At 37.0% G+C, this 27,814-nt stretch overlaps 1 protein-coding gene across 5 annotated transcripts in view; it reads left to right on the top strand.

The window, feature by feature from the left end:
- The window catches only part of LOC128688670 (solute carrier family 35 member E2A), a 100,897-nt gene that overhangs the window by 11,864 nt on the left and 61,219 nt on the right, over window positions 1-27,814 (top strand). For 3 of the 5 annotated variants that reach the window (XM_053776644.2, XM_070083228.1, XM_053776625.2), the window contains one exon: window positions 12,714-12,808. In XM_053776644.2, coding sequence (XP_053632619.1) covers window positions 12,716-12,808 — 93 coding nt within the window. In that variant the 5' untranslated portion in view covers window positions 12,714-12,715. Of the gene's footprint in view, window positions 1-5,923; window positions 5,993-12,713; window positions 12,809-27,814 lie in introns of all 5 variants that reach the window. The other 2 variants (XM_053776635.2, XM_053776654.2) reach the window with 1 other exon arrangement.

Below are 27,814 nucleotides of genomic sequence, written 5' to 3'. Positions count from 1 at the left end.
AAAGATTCTTTTCCACTTCCCCATGGACAATAGAAGAAATAAAAAAGAACAAGAGCTATTTAGAAAAAGGAGAAAAACCTAGATGTATGTATATATATATATGCATGTGCGTGTCTGTGAAGTGTGACCAAAGTGTTAGTAGGAGTAGCAAGATATCCCTGTTATCTTAGCGTGTTTATGAGACAGAAAAAGAAACCAGCAATCCTACCATCATGCAAAACAATTACAGGTTTTTGTTTCACAGTCATCTGGCAGGACGGTAGTACTTCCCTGGGTGGTTGCTGTCTACCAACCTACTATTATTATTATTAATATTATTATCATTAATATTATTATCTTCATTCACTCTAAAAATGGTGTGTTGCTGTTTGTTTATTCTGAACTAACTTGTACAACTTGTACACAATGTAAGAGTATTTGTATTGTGAGGTAATTATTATTAAAATAAAAAAATATTGAGGTAAATGTTTTACAAACTCTTACAAATGGACGTGAATGAACTAAAAGTAGACACGTTAATACGCATTTATTTCGCCTGACCAAGTGATCGTCCACTACCTGTTCAGTTTGCGTTCTTACATTGTCTCAACTCTGTATCTCGTTCTCTCTCTTGTTTACTCTTTCGTTAACTAGTTGGCTCTCATTGACGATAGCGTCTAAGGTTAGCTGTAATAAAAAGAGAAGTCGTAAGCCTCTTGCTTTAAGTGCCAAGTTAGAGGATGATGGTGTGCCATTTTGATTTTTTTCAATAAACACCCTGCCATTCACCTCTCACACATTAATACAGTGGACCCCCGCATACCGATGGCATCACATAACGATTAATCTGCATACCGCTTGCTTTAATCCCAAAAATTTTGCCTCGCATACCACTTAAAAACCCGCTCACCGATTTTCGTCCGAGACGCGTCCAATGTGCGGCCTGATTCACGCTCACATGTTCCGCCGGTGGCATTGTTTACCAGCCAGCCTCCGCGGTAACATCCAAGCATACAATCGGAATATTTCGTATTATTACAGTGTTTTCGGTGCTTTTTCTGGAAAATAAGTGACCATGGGCCCCAAGAAAGTTTCTAGTGCCAACCCTACAGCAATAAGGGTGAGAATTACAATAGAGATGAAGAAAAAGATCATTGATAAGTATGCAAGTGGAGTGCGTGTCTCCGAGCTGGCCAGGTTGTATAATAAACCCCAATCAACCATCGCTACTATTGGTGGTACAGCTGCTGCTGCTGCTGCACTGTCAGCTGCTGCTGCTGCTGCACTGTCAGCTGCTGCTGCTGCTGTAGCATCGTCTGCTGCTGCTGTAACATCGTCTGTTGCTGCTGTAGCATCGTCTGTTGCTGCTGTACCACCGTCAGCTGCTGCTGCTGCTGTAGCATCGTCTGCTGCTGCTGTAGCATCGTCTGCTGCTGCTGTAGCATCGTCTGTTGCTACTGTAGCATCGTCTGTTGCTGCTGTACCACCATCAGCTGCTGCTGCTGCTGTAGCACCGTTGGCTTATTGAGAATACCAAGAAACAATTAACCCCAGAGGATTTGCCACCCAGGATAACCCAAAAAAGTCATTGTCATCGAAGACTGTCTAACTTATTTCCATTGGGGTCCTTAATCTTGTCTCCCAGGATGCAACCCACACAAGTGGACTAACACCCAGGTGAACAGGGAAAAATGCCTGGAACTAGTGCTCATATTGGTGAATTTAAAGCCAGCAAAGGTTGGTTTGAGAGATTTAAGAATCGTAGTGGCATACACAGTGTGATAAGGCCTGTTCTGGAAGAAAATGCCAAACAGGACCTACAGTACTCAGGAGGAAAAGGCACTCCCAGGACACAGTGTCTCATCAGTCATTGCTGCATCTTCAATAAAGGTAAGTGTCATTTATTCTTCATTTAGTAGACTAGTACATGCACAATATATACTGTGCATGTACTACTCTACTATTGTGCATGTATCCTTCTCTTTGTGTGTAGGAAAATGTATATTTCATGTGGTAAAATATTTTTTTTCATACTTTTGGGTGTCTTGCACGGATTAATTTGATTTCCATTATTTCTTATGGGGAAAATTCATTCGCATACCGATTATTTCGCATAACAATGACCCCTCTTGCACGGATTAAAATCGGTATGCGGGGGTCCACTGTATTAATATTTTAAGGTAAGTAATAAGTTTACTCTGTGTGTATCTTACCTTTTATTGTGTTTTTAATGCCTATTTCTATTGCTAACTTAATATAAGTTAGTGTAAACTTGTTGTCTGGCATTTATTGCATATTTTATATGCTCTGATAATAATACTTGTGGAGCCGGGTGGAGGGACAACATTACGTTTTCTCTGTTCAGCTATCAGAGAAAACGTGTATGAATCTGCGTTTAGTCCAGCCACTCCCCCACTCCACTTTTGTTTACAATTTTCAGCATGAATTATTCATTACTTCTACCTTCGTTTATGATGACATCTAAAAGTAGTTGTTAGAAATGATTAATTCCAGTGAACAAGGCATGTCTATGTTAATAATATGGCTCTGGGCCACAGTGTAGGTAGCCGGTAGGTGTAGCCCAGGCTACACCTATCGGCTACCTACACTGAGTTTATACAAATAAATACTACTCACCTCTCTTCCTATATTAAGACTACACATATTTTAAGGTAAATAATGAGTGTACTGTATGTGCATTTTACCTCTCTGGGATGTTTTAAATATCGTATATTAAGTATGAGACGGGGAGCCAGTGCTACCTACACCTGGGCTACCTGCACCTGACTTCCTACAAATAAGTACTACTCACCTCTCCCCACATTAAGATTACAAATACTTTAAGATAAGTAATGAATTTACTGTGATGTATTTTACTTTGTGTGTTTTTAATGCCTAGTTCTATTACTAACTTAATATAATTTAGTGTAAACTTGTTGTCTGGCATTTATATGCATTTATAAATGGAAAAAAATGGAGTTCTGCCTTCCGGCGATGTCTACTTTCCGGCGACAGCCTGGAACCTAACCCGCCGTATAAGTGGGGCCCTACTGTATTGTATGTAAAAAAGTTTATTCAGGTACATTACACAAGCTTAGATTTTTACAATTGTCTTACAGAGTAACATACATACATACATACATATATATATATATATATATATATATATATATATATATATATATATATATATATATATATATATATATATATATATATATATATATATAAAAGTAGGTCTTAGACAGGGATGTGTAATGTCACCATGGTTGTTTAATATATTTATAGATGGGGTTGTAAAAGAAGTAAATGCTAGGGTGTTCGGGAGAGGGGTGGGATTAAATTATGGGGAATCAAATTCAAAATGGGAATTGACACAGTTACTTTTTGCTGATGATACTGTGCTTATGGGAGATTCTAAAGAAAAATTGCAAAGGTTAGTGGATGAGTTTGAGAATGTGTGTAAAGGTAGAGAGTTGAAAGTGAACATAGAAAAGAGTAAGGTGATGAGGGTATCAAATGATTTAGATAAAGAAAAATTGGATATCAAATTGGGGAGGAGGAGTATGGAAGAAGTGAATGTTTTCAGATACTTGGGAGTTGACGTGTCGGCGGATGGATTTATGAAGGATGAGGTTAATCATAGAATTGATGAGGGAAAAAAGGTGAGTGGTGCGTTGAGGTATATGTGGAGTCAAAAAACGTTATCTATGGAGGCAAAGAAGGGAATGTATGAAAGTATAGTAGTACCAACACTCTTATATGGATGTGAAGCTTGGGTGGTAAATGCAGCAGCGAGGAGACGGTTGGAGGCAGTGGAGATGTCCTGTCTAAGGGCAATGTGTGGAAATTAGGAGAAGGTGTGGAGTTAATAAAAGCATTAGTCAGAGGGCAGAAGAGGGGTTGTTGAGGTGGTTTGGTCATTTAGAGAGAATGGATCAAAGTAGAATGACATGGAAAGCATATAAATCTATAGGGGAAGGAAAGAGGGGTAGGGGTCGTCCTCGAAAGGGTTGGAAAGAGGGGGTAAAGGAGGTTTTGTGGGTGAGGGGCTTGGACTTCCAGCAAGCGTGCATGAGCGTGTTAGATAGGAGTGAATGGAGACGAATGATACTTGGGACCTGACGATCTGTTGGAGTGTGAGCAGGGTAATATTTAGTGAAGGGATTCAGGGAAACCGGTTATTTTCATATAGTCGGACTTGAGTCCTGGAAATGGGAAGTACAATGCCTGCACTTTAAAGGAGGGGTTTGGGATATTGGCAGTTTGGAGGGATATGTTGTGTATCTCTATACGTATATGCTTCTAAGCTGTTATATTCTGAGCACCTCTGCAAAAGCAGTGATAATGTGTGAGTGTGGTGAAAGTGTTGAATGATGATGAAAGTATTTTCTTTTTGGGGATTTTCTTTCTTTTTTTTTTTGGGTCACCCTGCCTCGGTGGGAGACGACCGACTTTATATGGTTTATACCATATATATATACATACATACATACATACATACATACATACATACATACATACATACATACATACACAGTATATATATTACTTAGGATAACCCATTAAAGTTAGTGTGACTTAGAGTATTTCCATTGAAATTTCCACTTGCTTCAAATGAATGGTGTGAACAGACAAAATTAGCATAGTTGGTGCTATGTATGGAGTGCCAGTAGGGCATGTCCTTCTCATTTTTGAGTGCAAATTTATCCAAATGTCATGTCTTCCTGAGCTTGAAATGGATTCCCTACTGCAGAAAGCCATCCTACTGTTTAAATGACCAACATTCAAAAGATGTTTTTACCCTCCTGATGTCGAAAAGTAAATCTAGATTAGAAATATCACTCCCATACAGAAAAACTGCAAGGTATAGAACCCTATATAATAATAATAATAATAATAATAATAATAATAATAATAATAATAATGTATATTTCTAGACAAAAAAAAGCTTTAGAGTACAGTACACATTTTGATATAAAAGCAACATATTGGCAGGAGTGCATTGTCAATGACTACACTGTAAGAACAAATACAAAGTTTATAATTCATCACAGAATGTTCAGTTATTTGGGACAAAGAAACACTATGATAATTCACACAAGTTAGTATGCTTAAGGTACTTGTAAAAAGTGCAAGAGCATTGACATGCCATGTTGAATTGAAACAACAGCAATAAAAATTTATTCTTGCATACCCTTTCAATTTGTTGATGTAAACCTAAGAAATTCTTTTCATTTTTTTTTTTTTTTCATTTGTTTGCTTTATGTATGTGTATTGCAACTGATTAATAGATTTGCAGGTTCAAAATTTTCTTTTTGCCACTGGTTTATCTCATACTGTTCTTTGATATGTCAAATACAATTTTAATAATTTCAAGTAAGGGTAATGTAACTAAATTTTTTCCTCCTTAACTAAATATATACATGTCACAGCTGTGGCTTACAATATCAACCCAGTTAGATTAAATAAGGTTTGCATTACTACTACATATCAGCCACTAAAAAAAATCTTTATCAGTAACATATGGTGCTTAGTTCTAATTTCAGTGGCTAAAATCCACATTTTTTCTTCCCAGTTTCCTCCCTCCTTTTCTTTTACACAGAGCTAATGATCTGCAATATTTAACTGCTGGAGAATGAATGTCTTATTCACAGTGGATTAAAATTCACCCTAAAATACTAGTGCTCTTCAACTGGAAAGTCCCAATTACAGTCCAGGCCCTGTTGCACAGTCTTCAGCAACCATGTGCCGTATACCATTACAAATGTTTACCATAGGTATACTGCACATGTTTGTGCATGAGGGAGTGAATTTTTGCATGCATAATTGTTTTTGTGCTTTCACCAATAAATTTCTTTTGGAATGCTTTATACATAGGATTTATGTGTATAATATAGATATTATTAAGAAAAGACTACGAACACTTGATGAATTTTTACAGGCGCACATACACACACCTCTATGACTTGACAGTTATTCAAGATCTTCAGTGTAACTAAAGTTCACCAGTGTAAGTAAGATGGTTTACTCATATTAACGTAATTCTAACACCATTACACTCCATTGTTTTTTTTGCTGTACGGGTTGGCCATCACTAATCCGGCATCATCGAAAACCTGTAGGGTGCCAGATTAGTGATTTTGCTGGATTAAAGAGTAGTTAAGTAAGAATACACTTAACCCAACGACGATATTAGTGCATCAGCAATTTCACCCACTATTTGCCCTATTTTTGGCCCATTCCATTGTTCCAGTCTACCAAACTTAGCTATTTTGCTAGTATTCCTTCTGTTCTGTCAATTGAGTACAAGAAACTGCCCATTCACATATTTCAGCTGCCCAATAAAGTGGTCAAAAATTTATAATTTATCCAATTTCACACACATTTCAAAAGATGATAATTTCAAAATAGGGTCCAGAATAAATAATGCAGATATTCCTGGCACTAGAATAAAATTTTCTCTGTTCATTAGTCACATCTCCAGGCCCCTCTTATATTACTCTTGCTTTCCATTTTGAATTTTTACTCACACAAAAAATAGAAGATTTACTGTTATGCAAACTACTGCATTATTGTAGTAATTGTATAAATAATGTCAACCCATTCATGACTGTGTATTAGACCGGCTAGTTGGACACATATTGGACAGGGATGTCATTTGTTTACTCTTGAACATTAGCAAAAATCAAACATTTCCACTACTTTGAGCTCAATTTCAAGGTACTCTTTGTCGTGAAACCAATCAAAATCATATCTATTTCTGTAATATATCTTCCATTCTATCAAATGAGACCAAAAAATGAGAAAACAACCAAAAAAACAAATGAAAATACATCACAAATTCACTGTTTTACACCGTGGTCACCATTTTTTTCTCTTTGCGCACTGCATGCTGCAGGATTTTTTTATATAGTGCACACTTACCACACAGACCGATTCTTTCATATGTAGGCCCAAATTTACCAGTCACAGTTTATCTGAGTGAGCTGAGCTTATGGTGACCAACAGTGGCTTCAAAGCCACCTTATCTTTTATTGACAGTGTACAGTGTACATATGCTTTACACAACGAGAAGCATTTCTTCTACTCATTGGAACCATGGCTAGGGCTAAAAGTAAGCAGATTATAACAATAAATAAAGAAAAAAAAACTGGAATGACTTACGCGGCAAGTAGCGCCACCAAACAGTATTGGCAGGTTGGTGTGCCGACCCAAGAAATTTGAAATTATGCTTGCCAAAAATAGTGCCGGATTACTGATAGAACCGGATTAGTGATGGCCGACCTGTACTAACACAAACAAATAGCCCCTGTTTTCAGTAACAGTAACAACAACAAAATCCCTTTGAGCACAGTATAACTTAAAAATGTAGTTTTCTTTTTTTTTTTCTTTATGAATTTTACTCTTTCAGATTATAAAGGCTAGGATTAGAATGCACCACACAGCATAGTTTTCGAGGAGCTCTCTCAATTCAGAAAATCTGTAAATATGGACACTAATGAAGTCTGAGTACTGTACATTTAGTAAAAGCAATATATATACCAGCATTATACAGTGGACCCCCGGTTAACGAACTTTTTTCATTCCAGTAGTATGTTCAGGTGCCAGTACTGACCGAATTTTTTCCCATAAGGAATATTGTGAAGTAGATTAGTCCATTTCAGACCCCCAAACATACACGTACAAACGCACTTACATAAATACACTTACATAATTGGTCTCATTTGGAGGTGATCGTTAAGCGGGGGTCCACTGTATAAGCATTGTAAAATATGACTTTCCATAAAAGAGTATATGTCCTCATCCAGTTTTTTTATGCAGTTACTGTACAAGTGTTGTGGATAATTTGAGCATCATCTGATGCAGAAGTATGGTATAGTAAATACAACACTGCAGTCACAGATTGTGTACAGGGGTTATGTTGCTAACAACTATTATGAACTAAGAATCAGTGAATGCCACTAAATTTTGTCCGCATAGTAAATTTTTGTTTCAGATTTGGGCCTCTGTGTTTCTGATGCCATATCTCTAAATATTGCTTAGCCTATTAATATTGACATTTCAAGAGAAATAACATCTAGAAAGAAGAGAGAATCAGTTTGGGAAATCCGGTAAACCTAAGTTTTTGTTCAAATTCAACAAAATCTTTTAGTTTGTTTCCAATTTAACCCTTTTATCAGCCATCACGTAGAACTATATCGTTGAGGCTAGGGTTCCTCATGTAGTTTTATGTCATCAGCTCAGTTCACTCAGATAAGCTGTAAGTAGTAAATTTTGGACTAGATATGAAATATGAGTTTGTGCAATGAGTGTGCACCCTATAAAAAAAATCCTGCTGCACATGGTGCATGATGGGAAAAACAAAACTGGGAATCTGTGTTTGTATAAAATAGTGACACTGCTGTGTTGTCTTGAAGGATTTTTGTGGTTTTAATGGCTTTTTTTTTATTATTCAGAAGAAAGGAAGATCTGTTACTTAAATAGAGATGATTTTGATTTGTTCCAGGAACAATAGTAAGTTGATATTGAACTCAAATTAACAGAAATATTCAGTTTTTGCCAATATTCCAGAGGATGGGTAAAGCCCTTCTACAACCCCAAGTCTGTTTTTTTTTTGTTTTTTTTTTTTGTTTTTTTAGTAGGTCTGATTCAATTACATATTGGGATGCTGTAAACCATGATCCATCTTTCTTGGTTATTATCTGAGAAATAGAGTAAATCTTTTTTGTTTGTGAATAAGCATTCAAAATGGAAAGCAAGTGTAATATAGGAGAGGCCTGGGGACATGACTAATGAGCTGAGGAAACGTTTTAGTGCCAGGAATGTCTACCGTGTTTATTATGGGCTCTATAAATAATAATAAAAAAAGGCACAATACCGTGACTGGAACGATACACAAATAACCCGCACATAAAAGAGAGAAGCTTACGACGACGTTTCGGTCCGACTTGGACCATTGACAAAGTCACACTAGGCTCTAGTTTTAAAGTGTCATTTTTTTTAATTTTGTGTGAAATTGGCTAAATTACCAAATTTTGATCACTTTATAAGGTAGTTAAAATAGTTGAATGGGCAATTTTTTGTGCTCATTCGATAGAATAGAATGCATACTAGCAAAATAGCTAAGAATTTAGTTGACTGAAACACTGGAATTATCTTAAAATAGGACTACTACTACTACTACTACTACTACTCAACAAAAACTTTATTTCTATAAAATGGAGTTTAGTACATTATACAATTAAGGTGATTGACTTTTTTTTTTCTTTAAAGTATTAGCTGTCTCCTACTGAGGTAGGGTGACCTAAAAAGAAAAATGAAGGTTTTTCTTTTTATATTTAGTAATTTTTACAGGAGAAGGGGTTACTAGCATCTTGCTCCTGGCATTTAAGTCACCTCTTATGACATGCATGGCTTATAGAGGAAGGATTCTTCTCCACTTACCCATGGAGAATAATTGACATATATAACTACTTTATAGAAAGCCTCTTGCTATACAAAGCATTTCAGGCAGCCTTAAAACTAAATTATGATTACAAGTACAGTGGTACCCAGAGTTTCGGCCATAATTCATTCCAGAAGGCTGTTCGAGTGCCGTTACCGAACGAATTTGTTACCATAAGGAATAATGTAAATTAGATTAATCTGTTTCAGACCCCCAAAAATATGCTTACGAAAGCACTTGCAAAAATACACTTTCATAATTGTTTGAGTTGGGAGCTGTACGAAACTCGGGGTACCACTGTATATGAGAATAAGAATAGTACAGTGGAACCTCAAAAATCGAACTGCTCCCAACACAACAAATTATGTAAGTGTATTTTTGTAAGTGCTTTTATAAGTGTATTTTTGAGGGTCTGAAATGGACTAATCTAATTTACATTATTCCTGATGGGAATAAATTCATTCGGTAAAGGCACTCGAACAGCCTTCTGGACTGAAGAAAGTTCGATATTTGAGGTTCCACTGTACTTAGTTTTTAAAATATTGGAGGTATATTTAGTAATTCAATAAAAGAGATATAATTAATGCTATATTAAGGATGACACTAGGTACGTGAGATGAAGTATGGATCGACAAGGACAGGGACAATACAGGTTGAAAGAATTATTCAGCTAGGATCACACTTGGGGAAAGTTTGTATTTCTCAACAGCAGCTCTGATGCAGCTGTGGTAAATAGGTAGACTATTCTGAAATTTGTTTTGTTTTGATGCATGAACTTTTTTCTGTTTTGTTTTCTGGGTGTGGAAACCATACTGTGGCTGCATATTTCAGTTCAGGTCTAACATATGTTGTGAATAATTCATAGCATTTTTTGCCTTCCATATGTTTGAAAGTTTTATTATTTTTACCAGCATTGTATAGCATGTTCCTTTTTTCACTACTGCATATATGTGATTTTTAGGTGATAACTTAATAATGCCTCAGATTCTTTTTTCTTCTCAGTTATTTTAAAGATTTTATAACCTCTTTACAATTTTTCCTAGTTCCATTACATGGCACTTATGTACATTAACTCTTTCATTGTCTTTCATGTAGATCTATGTTATTGATGCCAGTGTCATTCACATACATCTACATCACAAGTACAGTGCTCTCATATATACTGAGAGCAGTAAATTTTGGGATAGATGTGAGAGAATGGGTCTGTGGCTCTGTGCAGTCAGTGTGTACAGTATAAAAAATTCTTGCCCCGTACAGTTCATGATGGGAAAAGTGAACCTCTGACCTTGTGTTTGGTTTAAAATGGCAACTTTAAGGTGGTTTGTAGGGAGATTTTTATTGTTTTATTGACTGTTTCATGATGTCAATTGATAGAATGGAAAATATACTTGAGAAATGGAAAATATACTAGAGTAGTCGGTTTCAGACAGAAAGTAACTTGAAAAGGGGCTTCAGGTGGCAGAAATATTAGTTTCTTGCAGTTTCCCTGAGGAAGGGTAGTGCCCTTTCCTTCCATCCCTCCTCAGTTTGTTTTATAGATTTGTACTTCAGTCTACTTCAATTATTGGGATGGCCTAAGCATGGGTAATCTTAGTTATATTTTATTATCTGAAAAATAAGAGTAAAACCAATTTTTTGTTTAATGTTGGATTCAAAATGGAGGGCAAGTGTTATACAGGAGAGATCTAGGGACATGATTAATGAACAGAGAAAAAGTTTCTTTAGTGACTGATATGCCTACAGTGTTTATTAAAGACTTAGTTTTTAAATTACAATTTGTTGACTTTTGTATAAAAGTGGCCAAATTACCAGCTACTGTGTCCTTTATAGGGTTGTTCTGACAGTTGTATGGGCAGTTTCTTGCCCTCAGTTGATGTAATGCAAGGCATAATAGTTAGGAATTGTCAAATTAAGCAATGGAATTTTCTGAAAATAGGAAATTGTAGATGGTAAATTGCATCCAGACCACCAGCTTTGTGCCTGCATAATTTCATTAGTTTTTCATCAAATTTTATATTTTTGATGTCATTACCTTTAGATTGTAAAACTTATAAGGGAATAAGTTTACTGAGTATACCAGGAAAAGTGTATGGTAGGGTTATTATTGAAAGAATTAGGTTTGTCATTTAGAGAGAATGGATCAAAATAGAATGATTTGGAGAGTGTATAAATCTGTAGGGAAAGGAAGGAGGGGTAGGGGTCATCCTAGAAGAGGTTGGAGGGAGGGGATAAAGGAGGTTTTGTGGGCGAGGGGCTTGGACTTCGAGCAAGCATGTGTGAGCGTGTTAGATACAAGTGAATGGAAACAAATGGTTTTTGGGACCTGACAAGCTGTTGGAGTGTGAGCAGGGTAATATTTATTGAAGGGATTCAGGGAAACTGGTTATTTTTATATAGCTGGACTTGAGTACTGGAAATGGGAAGTACAGTGCCTGCACTTTAAAGGAGGGGTTGGGGATATTGGCAGTTTGGAGGGGTATGTTATACATATATCTTTATATATGCTTCTAAACTGTTGTATCTAGGCACCTCTGCAAAGACACTGATTATGTGTGAGTGAGGTGAAAGTGTTGAATGATGATGATAGTATTCTCTTTTGGGTGATTTTCTTTCTTTTTGGGTCACCCTGCCTTGGTGGGAGACAGCCGACTTGTTAAAAAAAAAAATAAAACTTTAGAAAAAGTTGACACTGTCAGAACTTATAATTTTGGGGGTCACAACAGTGAAAGGGTTAAATTTCATTATTCATTTATCATTCCACTTGCTCACTTGATGTAAATATTCTTGTCATGATTTACAATCAATTTGTTTTATTTCTCATTTTCTCTAGGATTTCTTTTAATCATATGCAGATATATTTATGAAGCTATTTATTCCATGTTGTAATGGATGCTTGATGGATTTTCTCTTCCAACTGGTGGGAGAGAATGGAGTGGAGTAAGTATGGATACTTCCTCTCCACTTGGAGGGGAGAGATGGCACCAAGTGTTGCTACACCTCCAAACTGATGATCTGTAATGTGTTTTTTAGTGTGCATGTAATTTGTGCACTTGTGTGGGCATATATATGTATATGTGAATTTGTGTTTTTGGGTGTGTTCATTTTAAGATCCCTGTGCATAATCCTTTCTAAATGCTGTTACTGTAAATTCATATTCTCTGGCTTTGTGCCTCTAGTACAGCATTTGTTTACTGTACATAAAGGCATGAAGCAAGATGATGATTTAATTCATTAATGATTTTTTTTAAGTTTCAAATTAAAGCTAACAAAAAGTTTGCAATAATAGGCATGTCTGAAGGACCTGGTGTGATCACTTCCCTGAAACCTCCTGGGCCAACTCTTGCTACTCGAAGTCGATTATCAAACATGGCAGGTATAAAGGTATGTTTTCTTGTGTCTGATAATATTTCTTTAGGATTAAGGATCATAAGACGTGGTTTTAGCTAAAAAAGTTTCTTCAGAGGAGGATATTCTTTAGGTGGTAAGACATGATTGAGGTACCATAAATCAGAGTCTTATTGCACTAGTAATTTGGACTTAAAGAAAAAATTTTCTACAAATTTTCCGGGATATTTTAAATACCTTACATTGATGACTACTAAATTTTCACAAAAATTTATGAATACATCTTAGTCTAGTAAGGGAGAGATGTACAGTATACAGATGCAGTACTTATTTTTTTTTTTTTTATTATCACACCGGCCGATTCCCACCAAGGCAGGGTGGCCCGAAAAAGAAAAACTTTCACCATCATTCACTCCATCACTGTCTTGCCAGAAGGGTGCTTTCCACTACAGTTTTTAAACTGCAACATTAACACCCCTCCTTCAGAGTGCAGGCACTGTACTTCCCATCTCCAGGACTCAAGTCCGGCCTGCCGGTTTCCCTGAATCCCTTCATAAATGTTACTTTGCTCACACTCCAACAGCACGTCAAGTATTAAAAACCATTTGTCTCCATTCACTCCTATCAAACACGCTCACGCATGCCTGCTGGAAGTCCAAGCCCCTCGCACACAAAACCTCCTTTACCCCCTCCCTCCAACCCTTCCTAGGCCGACCCCTACCCCGCCTTCCTTCCACTACAGACTGATACACTCTTGAAGTCATTCTGTTTCGCTCCATTCTCTCTACATGTCCGAACCACCTCAACAACCCTTCCTCAGCCCTCTGGACAACAGTTTTGGTAATCCCGCACCTCCTCCTAACTTCCAAACTACGAATTCTCTGCATTATATTCACACCACACATTGCCCTCAGACATGACATCTCCACTGCCTCCAGCCTTCTCCTCGCTGCAACATTCATCACCCACGCTTCACACCCATATAAGAGCGTTGGTAAAACTATACTCTCATACATTCCCCTCTTTGCCTCCAAGGACAAAGTTCTTTGTCTCCACAGACTCCTAAGTGCACCACTCACTCTTTTTCCCTCATCAATTCTATGATTCACCTCATCTTTCATAGACCCATCTGCTGACACGTCCACTCCCAAATATCTGAATACGTTCACCTCCTCCATACTCTCTCCCTCCAATCTGATATTCAATCTTTCATCACCTAATCTTTTTGTTATCCTCAGTACTGTACAGTATATTTTCAACTGTAGGTTAATCTCTGTATGGTGGATCATTCAAATTCAAAATTCAAATTCAAATTTATTTATTTCCTTGCAAATAGTACATTGAGATTATATTTTTACAATAATGGGTTGCAGTGCAAAGAGAGCTCCTATTATGCCTAGGCATTATGGGCCGACTTAATTTATTAGCTTACTCACTACTTAACACTAAAGAAATTTATCGTAGTTGTACAGTAGTTCTATTAATTATAAGTGAGTCTAATTTATACAAACCAAAGGATATATTCATATATTCAAGAATGCTTTTTATGAAACATGATTCAAGAGTAGTTTACAGTAGTTAACAGTATGAGAATGCTACAATTTGGTGAAGGGCAGTACTGCTTTTGGTAGGTATGTATACTTCCATGTGGTAATTTGTCAATACTAGATGAACTTGGTTGTTTAGTCTTGAAGTTTCAGGATTAAGGTAATTTGGTAGATTTATTGAGTATTGAGTATTTAGTCTAGGGTGATTAAGTGGCTTTTGAGAAGAGTCTTAAATTGATTTTCAGACTGGGTTACTTTAGTATTTTCTGGTAATGAATTCCAAATTTTGGGGCCCTTTATGTGCATTGAGCTTTTACACAGTGTGATGTGGACACGGGGTACATCAAAAAGAGATCTATGTCTTGTGTTATGGTCGTGTGTCCTGTTATGGTTGGTGAGGAGAAGTTTGAATGGAGGGTTTATGTTTGCATGTATTGTTCTTTGTATGTAATAGGCACATGAATAAGTATGGATGTTCTTAATAGTGAGCAGATTTATACTTTTGAATATTGGTGGAGTATGCTGTTGGGAGTGGGAATTTGTTATCATTCTGACTGGTGCCTTTTCCTGGGTTATTAGTGGTCTTAGTTGATTTGATGTTGTTGATCCCCATGCACAAATTCCATATGTGAGATAAGGGTAGATGAGTGAATGGTACAGTGCAAGGAGAGCTGATTGTGGAACATAGTATCGTATCTTTGATAGTATGCCTTAGAGATTTTCTTGGTGATTTGTTTTATATGTGTCTGGAACTTGAGGCTACTGTCAAGGTGGATTCCTGGGAATTTTCCCTCCGCGAGTCTTGTGACGGGTGATCCGTTAAGCGTTATGTTAATTGGTACATTTGCGGCTTTGCTTCCAAACTGAATGAAGTAGGTTTTGTCAGTATTCAGGGTAAGTTTATTAGTCATCATCCAGGCAGATATTTTCTGTAATTCGGCATTGACAGTGATGGCGAGTATGACTGGGTTTGGGTGAGAGAAGACGTATGTAGTGTCATCTGCAAATAATATGGGTTTGAGTAGCTGTGATGCATTCGGTAGGTCATTGATGTAGATGAGAAAGAGGAGTGGTCCAAGGACACTTCCCTTTGGGACTCCTACTGTGATTGGTTGAATGGAAGAGTTTGCACCATTTGTATACACATATTGGCTTCTGTTACTAAGGTATGACTTTAGGTAGTTGAGGGAGTGTCCTCTTATACCATAGTGTGTTAATTTAGTGTACAGCAGTTTATGTAAATCAATGAAAATTCCCAGCAGGACTTCTTTCTTTTCGAGAGCAGTATGTATTAATTCTAGCATATGTATGATAGCATCATTTGTGCTTTTATTATTCCTGAATCCAAACTAACAGGGGTTTAGTATGTTATGTGAGACGAGGTAGGAGTAAAGCCATCTATGAATTAATTTTTCAAAAATTTTAGAGAGGAGTGATAAGTTAGATACTGGTCTATAGTTATTCAGGTCAGCTTGGTCACCTCCTCCTAAATTGAAAACTTTTAAAAAGAAGGTACAGTACTGTGACTGAAGGGCTAGACAGCTATTTTAAAAGAAAATCATGCCCTTTGAGGCAACCAAATTTTTTTTTTTTAAGTATCCTACTTTACACAGTAGCTACGACTATTTACTACACAATGTTATACTGTAATGCCTGTAAGCCACTAAATATAGACTAGAGTACGTATTGCATTCTGTGGCTTTCTGGGATAACCTTTAGTGGGGAATACTCAATAGTATCCTTTCAGCTCTTGCTTTACTTCATTTATAGCTGTGACATCTGTTTCTTCTGGTGTTTGGATATCTTTCTTACCACGTTTTTTTTTTTTTTTTTTTTTTTTTAACAAGTCAGCCGTCTCCCGCCAAAGCGGGATGACCCAAAAAGAAAGAAAATCCCCAAAATGAAAATACTTTCATCATCATTCAACACTTTCACCTCACTCACACATAATCACTGTTTTTGCAGAGGTGCTTAGAATACAACACAACATATCCCTTCAAACTGCCAATATCCCAAACCCCTCCTTTAAAGTGCAGGCATTGTACTTCCCATTTCCAGGACTCAAGTCTGGCTATATAAAATAACCGGTTTCCCTGAATCCTTTCACTAAATATTACCCTGCTCACTCTCCAACAGCTCGTCAGGTCCCAAATACCATTCGTCTCCATTCACTCCTATCTAACAAGCTCAGGCACGCTTGCTGGAAGTCCAAGCCCCTCGCCCACAAAACCTCCTTTACCCCCTCCCTCCAACCTTTTCCTACCCCGCCTTCCTTCCCCTACAAATTTATACGCTCTCCATATCATTCTACTTTGATCCATTCTCTCTGAATGACCAAACCACCTCAACAACCCCTCTGACTAATACTTTTATTAACTCCACACCTCCTAATTTCCACACTCCGAATTTTCTGCATATTTACACCACACATTGTCCTTAGACAGGACATCTCTCCTGCCTCCAATCGCCTCCTCGCTGCAGCATTTACATCCCACACTTCACACCCACTACTATACACACTACTATACTTTCACACATTCCCTTCTTTTTGTCTTCACATATACCTCAATGCACCACTCACCTTTTTTCCTTCATCAGTTCTATGATTAACCTCATCCTTCATAAATCCATCTGTTGACATGTCAGCTCCCAGATATATGAAAACATTCACTTCTTCCATACTACTCCTCTTATATCCTTTCATTAACTTTATTTTCTTCTATTTGGTTGTTCTGTCTCCTTGTTTCCCTTTATCAAAAATGGATGTTTGATGTTTTCAGTATTTTTTCATAAGTTATGTTTTATAGCTCTATGAGCCATTTTGCAATTCATCTTTTTCTAGTTTGTTAACTTATTTTTTAACCCTTTTTGGGTTTCCAACGTACTAGTACGGCTTACGCACGTACTAGTACGCCTAAATTATGGCGCCTTCAAATCTAGTGAGAGAAAGCTGGTAGGCCTACATATGAAAGAATGGGTCTATGTGGTCACTGTGTAAAGTATAAAAAAAATCCTGCAGCACACAGTGCATAATGAGAAAAATAAACTCCGACCATATTTTTGGTTTAAAACGGCAACTTTGCAGTGTATTTTCGTATGGTATTTGTGGTTGTATTTTAGTTTTCCTGGTCTCATTTGATAGAATGGAAGACATATTACAGAAATTGAGATGATTTTGATTGGTTTCCTAATGAAAAGTACCTTGAAATTGAACTCAAAGTAGCAGAAATGTTTGATTTTTACCAAAGTTCAAAAGTAAACAGATCATGCCAAGCGTCCAATACACATCGACTGGTGAGTTTAATATTCTTTGACAAGTGCGCTGATATTATTTACACCATTTCTACACTAATGCAGTAGTCTACATAACAGTAAATCTTCTATTTTTTGTGAGAATAAAAATTCAAAATTGAAAGCAAAAGAGATGTAAGAGGGGCCTGGGGACATGACTAATGAACAGAGAAAATGTTATTTTAGTGCCAGGCATGTCTGTCTTGTTTATTCTGGACCCTATTTGGAAATTGGCATCTGAAATTTGTGTGAAATTGGCAAAATTGCCAATTTCTGACCACTTTATTAGATAGTTGAAATTGGTAAATGGGAGGTTTCTTGTACTCATTCGATTGAAAAAATGGAGTTCTAGTGAAATATATATGATTTTTGTCGACTAGTACACTGGAATTGTCCAAAAATAGGGCTCAAAGTGGGCCAGATAGCCGATGCATAAACATCGTTGAGACCGCTAACTTTCCGAGAGCATAATTCCGTAATTTTTCCATCAAATTTCATACTTTTGGTGTCATTATGATTGGGAAAAGATTCTCTATCATCTTATAAGAAATTTTTTTTTTTTTTCCGAAAATTTTTCGACTGAGAACGAGTTTAGGAGAGGGCCTCTCAACCCTGAAAGGGTTAAGAAAACTCACAATATTACTACTACATACTCTAATTTTGTTCTAACATATGTTGCTAATAGTATTTTTAGCATTTTCACCATCAATACTTTAATTTTTTTTTTAACACATTGGCCATTTCCCATCGACGCAGGGTGTCCCAAGAAGAAAGAAAGAAACTTTCATCATCATTCAACGCTTTCACCATCACTCATACATAATCAGTCTTTCAGAGGCACTCAGATACGACAGTTTAGATGTCCCCCCAAACTGCCAATATCCCTAGCCCCTCCTTTAAAGTGCTGGCATTGTACTTCCCATTTCCAGGACTCAAGTCCAGCTAACCAATTTCCCTGAATCCCTTCTCAAAATATTACCCTACTCACACTCCAACAGTTCGTCAGGTCTCAAAAACTATTCGTCCCCATTCACTCTTATCTAATATACTCACACATGCTTGTCCAGAAAACCTCCTTTTCCCTCTCCCTCCAACCTTTTCAAGGATAATCCCTACCCGGTCTTCCTTCCCATACAGATTTATATGCTCTTCAAGTCATTTTACTTTGTTCCATTCTCTCTAAATGACCAAACCACCTCAACATTCCCTCTTCAACCCTCTGACTAATACTTTTAGTAACTCCACACCTCCTCCTAAGTTCCACACTATGAATTCTCTGCCTAATATTTACACCACACATTACCCTTAGACATAACATCTCCACTGCCTCCAGCCTCCTCCTTGCTGTAGCATTTACAACACGTGCTTCACACTCGTGTAAGAGTGTTGGTAACACTATACTCTCGTACATTCCCATCTTTGCCTCCATGGATAATGTTTTTTGTCTCCACAGATACCACAACACACCACTCACCTTTTTTCCTTTATCAATTCTATGGTTAACCTCATCCTTCATAAACCCATTTGCTGACAAGTCAACCCCCAAATATCTGAACACATTCACTTCTTCCATACTCCCTCCCTCCAATGTGATATCCAATTTTTCTTCATCTAAATCATTTGATACCCTCATCACCTTACTCTTGTCTATGTTAACTTTCAACTTTCTGCCTTTACACACACCCAAAACTCATCCACTAACCTTTGCAACTTTTCTTTAGAATCTCCCAAGAGCACAGCATCATCAGCAAAAAAGTAATTGTGTCAATTTCCATTTTGTATTTGATTCCCCATAATTTAATCCCACCCCTCTCCCCAACACCCTAGCATATACTTCTTTTACAACCCCATCTATAAATGTATTAAACAACCATGGTGACATTACCCATCCCTGTCTAAGACCTACTTTTACTGGGAAGTAGTCTCCCTCTCTCCTACACACCCTACCCTCAGCCTCACTATCCTCATAAAAACTTTTTACAGCATTTAGTAACTTTTACTACTTATTCCATTCACTTGCATCATCTGCCACATTGCTTTTCTATCCACTCAGTCATATGTCTTTTCTAAATCCATAAATGCAATGAAAACTACCGTACTTTTATCTAAATACTGTTCACACATATGCTTTAATGTAATCACTTGATCTACACATCCCATACCTATTTTAAAGCCTCCTTGTTCATCTGCAATTCTGCTCTCTGTCTTACCTCTAATTCTTTCAATAATAACCCTACCATACACTTTACATGGTATATTCAGTAAACTTATTCCCCTATAATTTTTACAATCTCTTTTGTCCCCTTTCCCTTTATATAAAGGAATTATACATGCTCTCTGCCAATCCCTAGGCACCTTCTCCTCTAACATACATTTATTAAACAATAATACCAACCACTAACACTATATCCCTCCCTGGTTTTAACATTTCTGTTATGATCCCATCAGTTCCAGCTGCTTTACCCCCTTTCATTCTACGTAATGCCTCACGCACCTCCCCTACACTCACATCCTGCTCTTCTTCACTCCTAAAAGATGTATGCCTCCTTGGCCAGTGCATGAAATTACTGCCTCCCTTTCTTCGTCGACATTTAAAAGCTCCTCAAAATATTCCCGCCATCTATGCAATACCTCCATCTCCCCATCTACTAACTCCCCTACTCTGTTTTTAACCCTTAAACTGTCCAAACGTAGATCTACGTTTTTTCAACATTTGGAAGTATGTAAAAAACGTAGATCTTTTTGTTTTTTTTTTTTTTACATTTGAAAACGTGTAAAAAAACTTTGATTTACTTTTTTTTTTTTGTTATATTTGAAAATATGTAAAAAATGTAGATCTACTTTTGGAGCACTACACATGTGAATTAGATCTGTTTGGACAGTTTAAGGGTTAACTGACAAATCCATTCGTTCCCACAATCGTCTTTCTTATCATTCACGCTACATCCACACACATTCAAGCATCCCACCTTGACGATTTTCTTCTTTTTCTTATTAGTAAGCTATACAGGGAATAGGGGTCATTAACCCCATTGCTCCTGGCATTTTAGTTGACTTTTACAACACACATGGCTTACAGAGGAAAGATTCTTAATCCATTTCCCCATGGATATGAAAGGAAAAGTAAAAGAACAAGAAGTTTTGAGGTAAAATCAAAGAAAACTCAGATGAGTGTGGATACATAAACATGTACATGCATATGTAGTGTGACCTAAGTATAAGTAAAAGTAGCAAGACGTTCCTGAAATCTTGCATGTTTATGAGACAGAAAAAAGACACCAGCAATCCTACCATCCTGTAAAATAATTACAGGCTTCTATTTTACACTCACTTGTCAGGATGGTTGTATCTCCCTGGGTAGTTGCTGTTTACTAACCTGCTGCTACTAATTTTAATGGCTGCTTTAAAGTTGACCAGTATCACATAAGAGTTTCTCACTGTAGTATTTCATATGATTTTTCTAGTGGCAATCTTTCCTCATTGATAACTCTTCTGTCTCTTGCTCTGTTTAATGCTTAATAATTTCATAACACAATCCTTGTTCTTTGTGTGGCTTGTTTTTACTTCACTTACTTTACTTGTCACTTCTTTTAACAAAGCGACTGTATCCCACTGAGGCAGGGTGGCCCAAAAACAAAAACAAAAGTTTCTCATTTTAACTCTAATGTATACAGGAGAAGGGGTACTAGCCCCTTGCTCCTGGCATATTAGTCACCTTTTACGAAACGCATGGCTTATGGAGGAAGAATTCTGTTCCACTTCTCCATGGAGATAAGAGGAAATAAAGAAGAACAAGAACTAGTGAGAAAATAGAAGAAAACCCAGAGGGGTGTGTATATATATACAGTGGAACCTCTACTTGTTAGTGTGTCCACGTGCGAGTTTTTCCAAATACGAACAGTCGATGGGTCGATTTTTTGCTTCCATACGCGAGCAAAATTTCCACAAGCGAGCAGACCTCAAGGCAGGTTCCTTGACACTGGTGAAGGGCTCTAGCTCTTGATCTCGGGAATTGTATCTCATTTGTTTGTTGGACTATCTTACTGAAACTTGGGCAATGTATGATGGAAAGATGCTTCTTAACGTATACCAAAAATTAAAGAAATCTAAGCATAAATAATGGAGTTCACTTCTCAGCAATTAGTCACCCCTTAGCAGTAATTTTGAATGGTTTTTATGGTTGTATTCTCATTTTTTTCGTCTCATTTGATAGAATGGAAGATATATTACAGAAATAGATATGATTTTGATTGCTTTCACAACAAATAGCACCTTGAAATAGAGCTCAGCCTAGGAGAGATGGTCCATTGCTTGGCTGTTTCAGAGTAAACAATATGCAGTCATGAATGGGTTGACATTATTTATACAGTTATTGCACTAAGGAATAACAGTAAATCTTATATTTTTTGTGTGAATAAAAATTACAAATTATTTATAAAATAATAATAATAATAATAATATTACATATAATAATTATATGTATAATAATAATATGTATAATAATAATAGTATAATAATATAATACAATAATAATAATAATAATAATTTTTTTTTTTTAACAAGTCGGCCGTCTCCCACCGAGGCAGGGTGACCCAAAAAAGAAAGAAAATCCACAAAAAGAAAATACTTTCATCATCATTCAACACTTTCACCACACTCACAAATTATCATTGTTTTTGCAGAGGTGCTCAGAATACAACAGTTTAGAAGCATATACTTATAAAGATACACAACATATCTCTCTAAACTGCCAATATCCCAAACCCCTCCTTTAAAGTGCAGGCATTGTACTTCCCATTTCCAGGACTCAAGTCCGACTATATGAAAATAACCGGTTTCCCTGAATCCCTTCACTAAATATTACCCTGCTCACACTCCAACAGATTGTCAGGTCCCAAGTACCATTCGTCTCCATTCACTCCTATCTAACACGCTCACGCACGCTTGCTGGAAGTCCAATGTCAGGTCCCAAGTACCATTCGTCTCCATTCACTCCTATCTAACACGCTCACGCACGCTTGCTGGAAGTCCAAGCCCCTCGCCCACATAACCTCCTTTACCCCCTCTCTCCAACCCTTTCGAGGACGACCCCTACCCCTCCTTCCTTCCCCTATAGATTTATATGCTCTCTATGTCTTTCTACTTTGATCCATTCTCTCTAAATGACCAAACCACCTCAACAACCCCTCTTCTGCCCTCTGACTAATGTTTTTATTAACTCCACACCTTTTCCTAATTTCCACACTCCGAATTTTCTGCATAATATTTACACCACACATTATCCTTAGACAGGACATCTCCACTGCCTCCAACCATCTCCCCGCTGTTGCATTTACCACCCAAGCTTCACATCCATATAATAGTGTTGGTACTACTATACTTTCATACATTCCCTTCTTTGCCTCCATAGATAACGTTTTTTGACTCCACATATACCTCAACGCACCACTCACCTTTTTTCCCTCATCAATTCTATGATTAACCTCGTCCTTCATAAATCCATCCGCTGACACGTCAACTCCCAAGTACTATCTGAAAACATTCACTTCTTTCATATTCCTCCTCCCCAATTTGATATCTAATTTTTCTTTATCTAAATCATTTGATACCCTCATCACCTTACTCTTTTCTATGTTCACTTTCAACTTTCTACCTTTACACACATTCCCAAACTCATCCACTAACCTTAGCAATTTTTCTTTAGAATCTCCCATAAGCACAGTATCATCAGCAAAAAGTAACTGTGTCAATTCCCATTTTGAATTTGATTCCCCATAATTTAATCCCACCCCTCTCCCGAACACCCTAGCATTTACTTCTTTTACAACCCCATTTATAAATATATTAAACAACCATGGTGACATTACACATCCCTGTCTAAGACCTACTTTTACCAGGAAGTATTCTCCCTCTCTTCTACACACCCTAACCTGAGCCTCACTATCCTCATAAAAACTCTTTACAGCATTTAGTAACTTACCACCTATTCCATATACTTGCAACATCTGCCACATTGCTCCTCTATCCACTCTATCATATGCCTTTTCTAAATCCATAAATGCAATAAAAACTTCCCTACCTTTATCTAAATACTGTTCACATATATGCTTCAATGTAAACACTTGATCTACACATCCCCTACCCACTCTAAAACCTCCTTGCTCATCCACAATCCTACATTCTGTCTTACCTCTAATTCTTTCAATTATAACCCTACCATACACTTTTCCTGGTATACTCAGTAAACTTATTCCTCTATAATTTTTGCAGTCTCTTTTGTCCCCTTTCCCTTTATATAAAGGGACTATACATGCTCTCCGCCAATCCCTAGGTACCTTCCCCTCTTTCATACATTTATTAAACAAAAGTACCAACCACTCCAACACTATATCCCCCCCTGCTTTTAACATTTCTGTCATGATCCCATCAATTCCAGCTGCTTTACCCCCTTTCATTCTACGTAATGCCTCACGTACCTCCCCCACACTTACATTCTGCTCTTCTTCACTCCTAAAAGATGGTATACCTCCCTGGCCAGTGCATGAAATTACCGCCTCCCTTTCTTCCTCAACATTTAAAAGTTCCTCAAAATATTCTCGCCATCTACTTAATACCTCCCTCTCCCCATCTACTGACTCCCCTACTCTGTTTTTAACTGAAAAATCCATACTTTCCCTAGGCTTTCTTAACTTGTTTAACTCCAAAAATTTTTCTTATTTTCATAAAAATTTCTTGACAGTGCCTCTCCCACTCTATCATCTGCTCTCCTTTTGCACTCTCTCACCAATCTCTTCACCTTTCTTTTACTCTCCATATACTCTGCTCTTCTTATAACACTTCTGCTTTGTAAAAACCTCTCATAAGCTACCTTTTTCTCTTTTATCACACCCCTTAATTTATCATTCCACCAATCACTCCTCTTTCCTCCTGCCCCCACCCTCCTGTAACCACAAACTTCTGCCCCACATTCTAATACTGCATTTTTAAAACTATTCCAACCCTCTTCAACCCCCCCACTACTCATCTTTGCACTAGCGCACCTTTCTGCCAATATCTCACCCGAACTTCCTCCTCCCTTAGTTTATACACTTTCACCTCCCTCTTACTTGTTGTTGCCACCTTCCTCTTTTCCCATCTACCTCTTACTCTAACTGTAGCTATAACTAAATAATGATCCGATATATCAGTTGCCCCTCTATAAACATGTACATCCTGGAGCCTACCCATCAACCTTTTATCCACCAATACATAATCTAACAAACTACTTTCATTACGTGCTACATCATACCTTGTATATTTATTTATCCTCTTTTTCATAAAATATGTATTACTTATTACCAAATCTCTTTCTACACATAGCTCAATTAAAGGCTCCCCATTTACATTTACCCTTGGCACCCCAAATTTACCTACTACTCCCTCCACAACATTTTTACCCACTTTAGCATTGAAATCCCCAACCACCATTACTCTCACACTTGATTCAAAACTCCCCACGCATTCACTCAACATTTCCCAAAATCTCTCTCTCTCTCCTCGACACATCTTTCTTCTCCAGGTGCATACACGCTTACTATAACCCACTTTTCACATCCAATCTTTATTTTACTCCACATAATCCTTGAATTAATACATTTGTAGTCCCTCTTTTCCTGCCATAGCTTATCCTTCAACATTTTTGCTACTCCTTCTTTAGCTCTAACTCCACTAACTGCAGCAACACACCTAAAGCCAATAATAACCCAACAAAAAGCTGCAGTAAGAATAATCACTAAATCCCATCCCTGGTAACACACCCCACCACTCTTCATAGATCTGAACTTACTCCCTGTTCAGTACATCCACACTTACTACTGTGCAATCTACATCTACAGGACCTTAAACTCCAATATCAACCTTGACCTAAAATGCATTCTTGATAGTTGTGACAGAACCCACAGGCATAACACCAGACACAAACATCTCTACGACATTCCCCATGTCCGACTAAACCTTTACAAAAATTCAATGTATGTCAAAGGCCCTAAAATCTGGAATACCCTACCTGAGAACTCTAGAACTGCAGACACATTCATCACCTTCAAAACTACCATTAGAAAACATCTTATCTCCCTGATACACCCCATCAACTAACTACACGAATACCACCTGGTAGTTCACACTTACACTCACTCACCCATTTGACCATAAACAGAAATATTAATCTCAATCTTAAAATAATGAATCCTATGATACTCCAATACTGAAACTATGTACTGTGCCAAAAAAGCATTCACATTGCTAAACTCACAAACTAGTATTTAGTCACTTAGCCATAATACCAACTTACCTCATAATTTGTAATATTTTAAAATTAAGAAATAAACTAAGTCTGCCCGAAATGCCTAGCCATGCTAGGCGTTCTAGTGGTACACTCTGTAATTATTATTTTACTACATGTAAACCACACAATAACCAAATTCTGTAAATTCAACATTGTAATCTTTATAGAGAATAAACTTTGAATTTGAATTTGAATTTGAATAATAATAATACATATATAATAATAATAATAATAATAATAATAATAATAATAATAATAATACATATATAATAATAATGTACTACATATAATAATTAGATGGCTTCAAAAGGCCGTCACTAGATGGCAATGTTTACCACGACAAAGAGGGAGCGGTTGTGGTCGCCTCCACCTGTTACATAATGATATTTTTTATTCATTCTGGAGTATATATCATGTTTCTATATTATTTATATTGTTTGTTATGTCATATTAGATGAACTGTGATATATAAATAAGCTGTATAGATGATATTAGCGAAATTATTCATGAAGTACATATTTTGCCCGGTCTCCAGGCAAACTCTCGTCCACTGCTGACACCGCCCATACCACTACATGAATGACATATTTTATTCATTCTAGAATACATATCATGTTTCTATGTCACTTATATTGTTTATCTCATATTATATGAATTATGATAGATAAATAAGCCGTATAGATGATATTAGCGAAATTATTCATGAGGTATTTTGCCTGGTCTCCAGACAAACTCTCGTCCACCGCCGACACCGCCCATACCACTACATGAATGACATATTTTATTCATTTTGAGTATACATCAGGTTTCTATGTTATTTATATTGTTTGTTATGTCATATTAGATGAAGTGAGATAGATAAATAAGCCGTAGAGTTGATATTAGCGAAATTATTGAAGTACAGAATTCCACTGGAACAGATTAATTGCATTTCAGTTAATTTAAATGAGGAATATTGACTCTGCAAACGAGCAAATGAAGTTGCGAGCAAGGTCATGGAACGGATTAAACTCGCAGGTAGAGGTTCCACTGTATATATATATTTTTTTTCAACAAACCAGCCATATCCCACCAAGGCAGGGTGGCCCAAAAAGAAAAACGAAAGTCTCTCTTTTTAAATTTAGTAATTTATACAGGAGAAGGGGTTAGTAGGCCCTTGATCCCGGCATTTTAGTCGCCTCTTACAACATGCATGGCTTACGGAGGAAGAATTCTGTTCCACTTCCCCATGGAGATAAGAGAAAATAAACAAGAACAAGAACTAGAAAGAAAATTGAAGAAAACCCAGAGGGGTGTGTATATATATGCTTGTACATGTATGTGTAGTGTGACCTAAGTGTAAGTAGAAGTAGCAAGACACCTGAAATCCTGCATGTTTATGAGACAGAAAAATGGACACCAGCAATGCTACCATCATGTAAAACAATTACAGGCTTCTGTTGTCACTTATCCATGCTAAATTCCATCATTCATCTATCCTCTCCTCAGTACAGTATATCCAAGTCTCATTGTTTCATTGCAGGAATACATGGTAGACAATATCCAAGGGTGAGTGTTTCATCTAAAAGAAATAAATATTATATCCAATGTGTTGCTACCATTCCTATCTCATTTTTTTTTTTACATATTTGTTGCTGTTAACCTTGGTTCTAAAATTTTTGTGTTAGATGAATTAAAGAGTCCAGGACCAATACCCATTTTTTTTCCACATTATTCATTTTATGTAGCATGTTTTCATGTAAACACTGCAGTTACCAGGAAAGTACCATATATACTGTATGTACTACTTTGTAGTGTGTATGTGTGTGTGCTGGGGGGGTTACACTTGTCTGTAAAGATTTTGAAATCATTGTACTGTGCAGTATGTATATGGATAATTTG

This window comes from Cherax quadricarinatus, chromosome 1 (genome assembly GCF_038502225.1).
Source record: "Cherax quadricarinatus isolate ZL_2023a chromosome 1, ASM3850222v1, whole genome shotgun sequence".
NCBI lineage: Eukaryota > Metazoa > Arthropoda > Malacostraca > Decapoda > Parastacidae > Cherax > Cherax quadricarinatus.
Note: the sequence above shows the minus strand (reverse complement) of the source record. Positions and strands in the feature narration are given on the sequence as shown.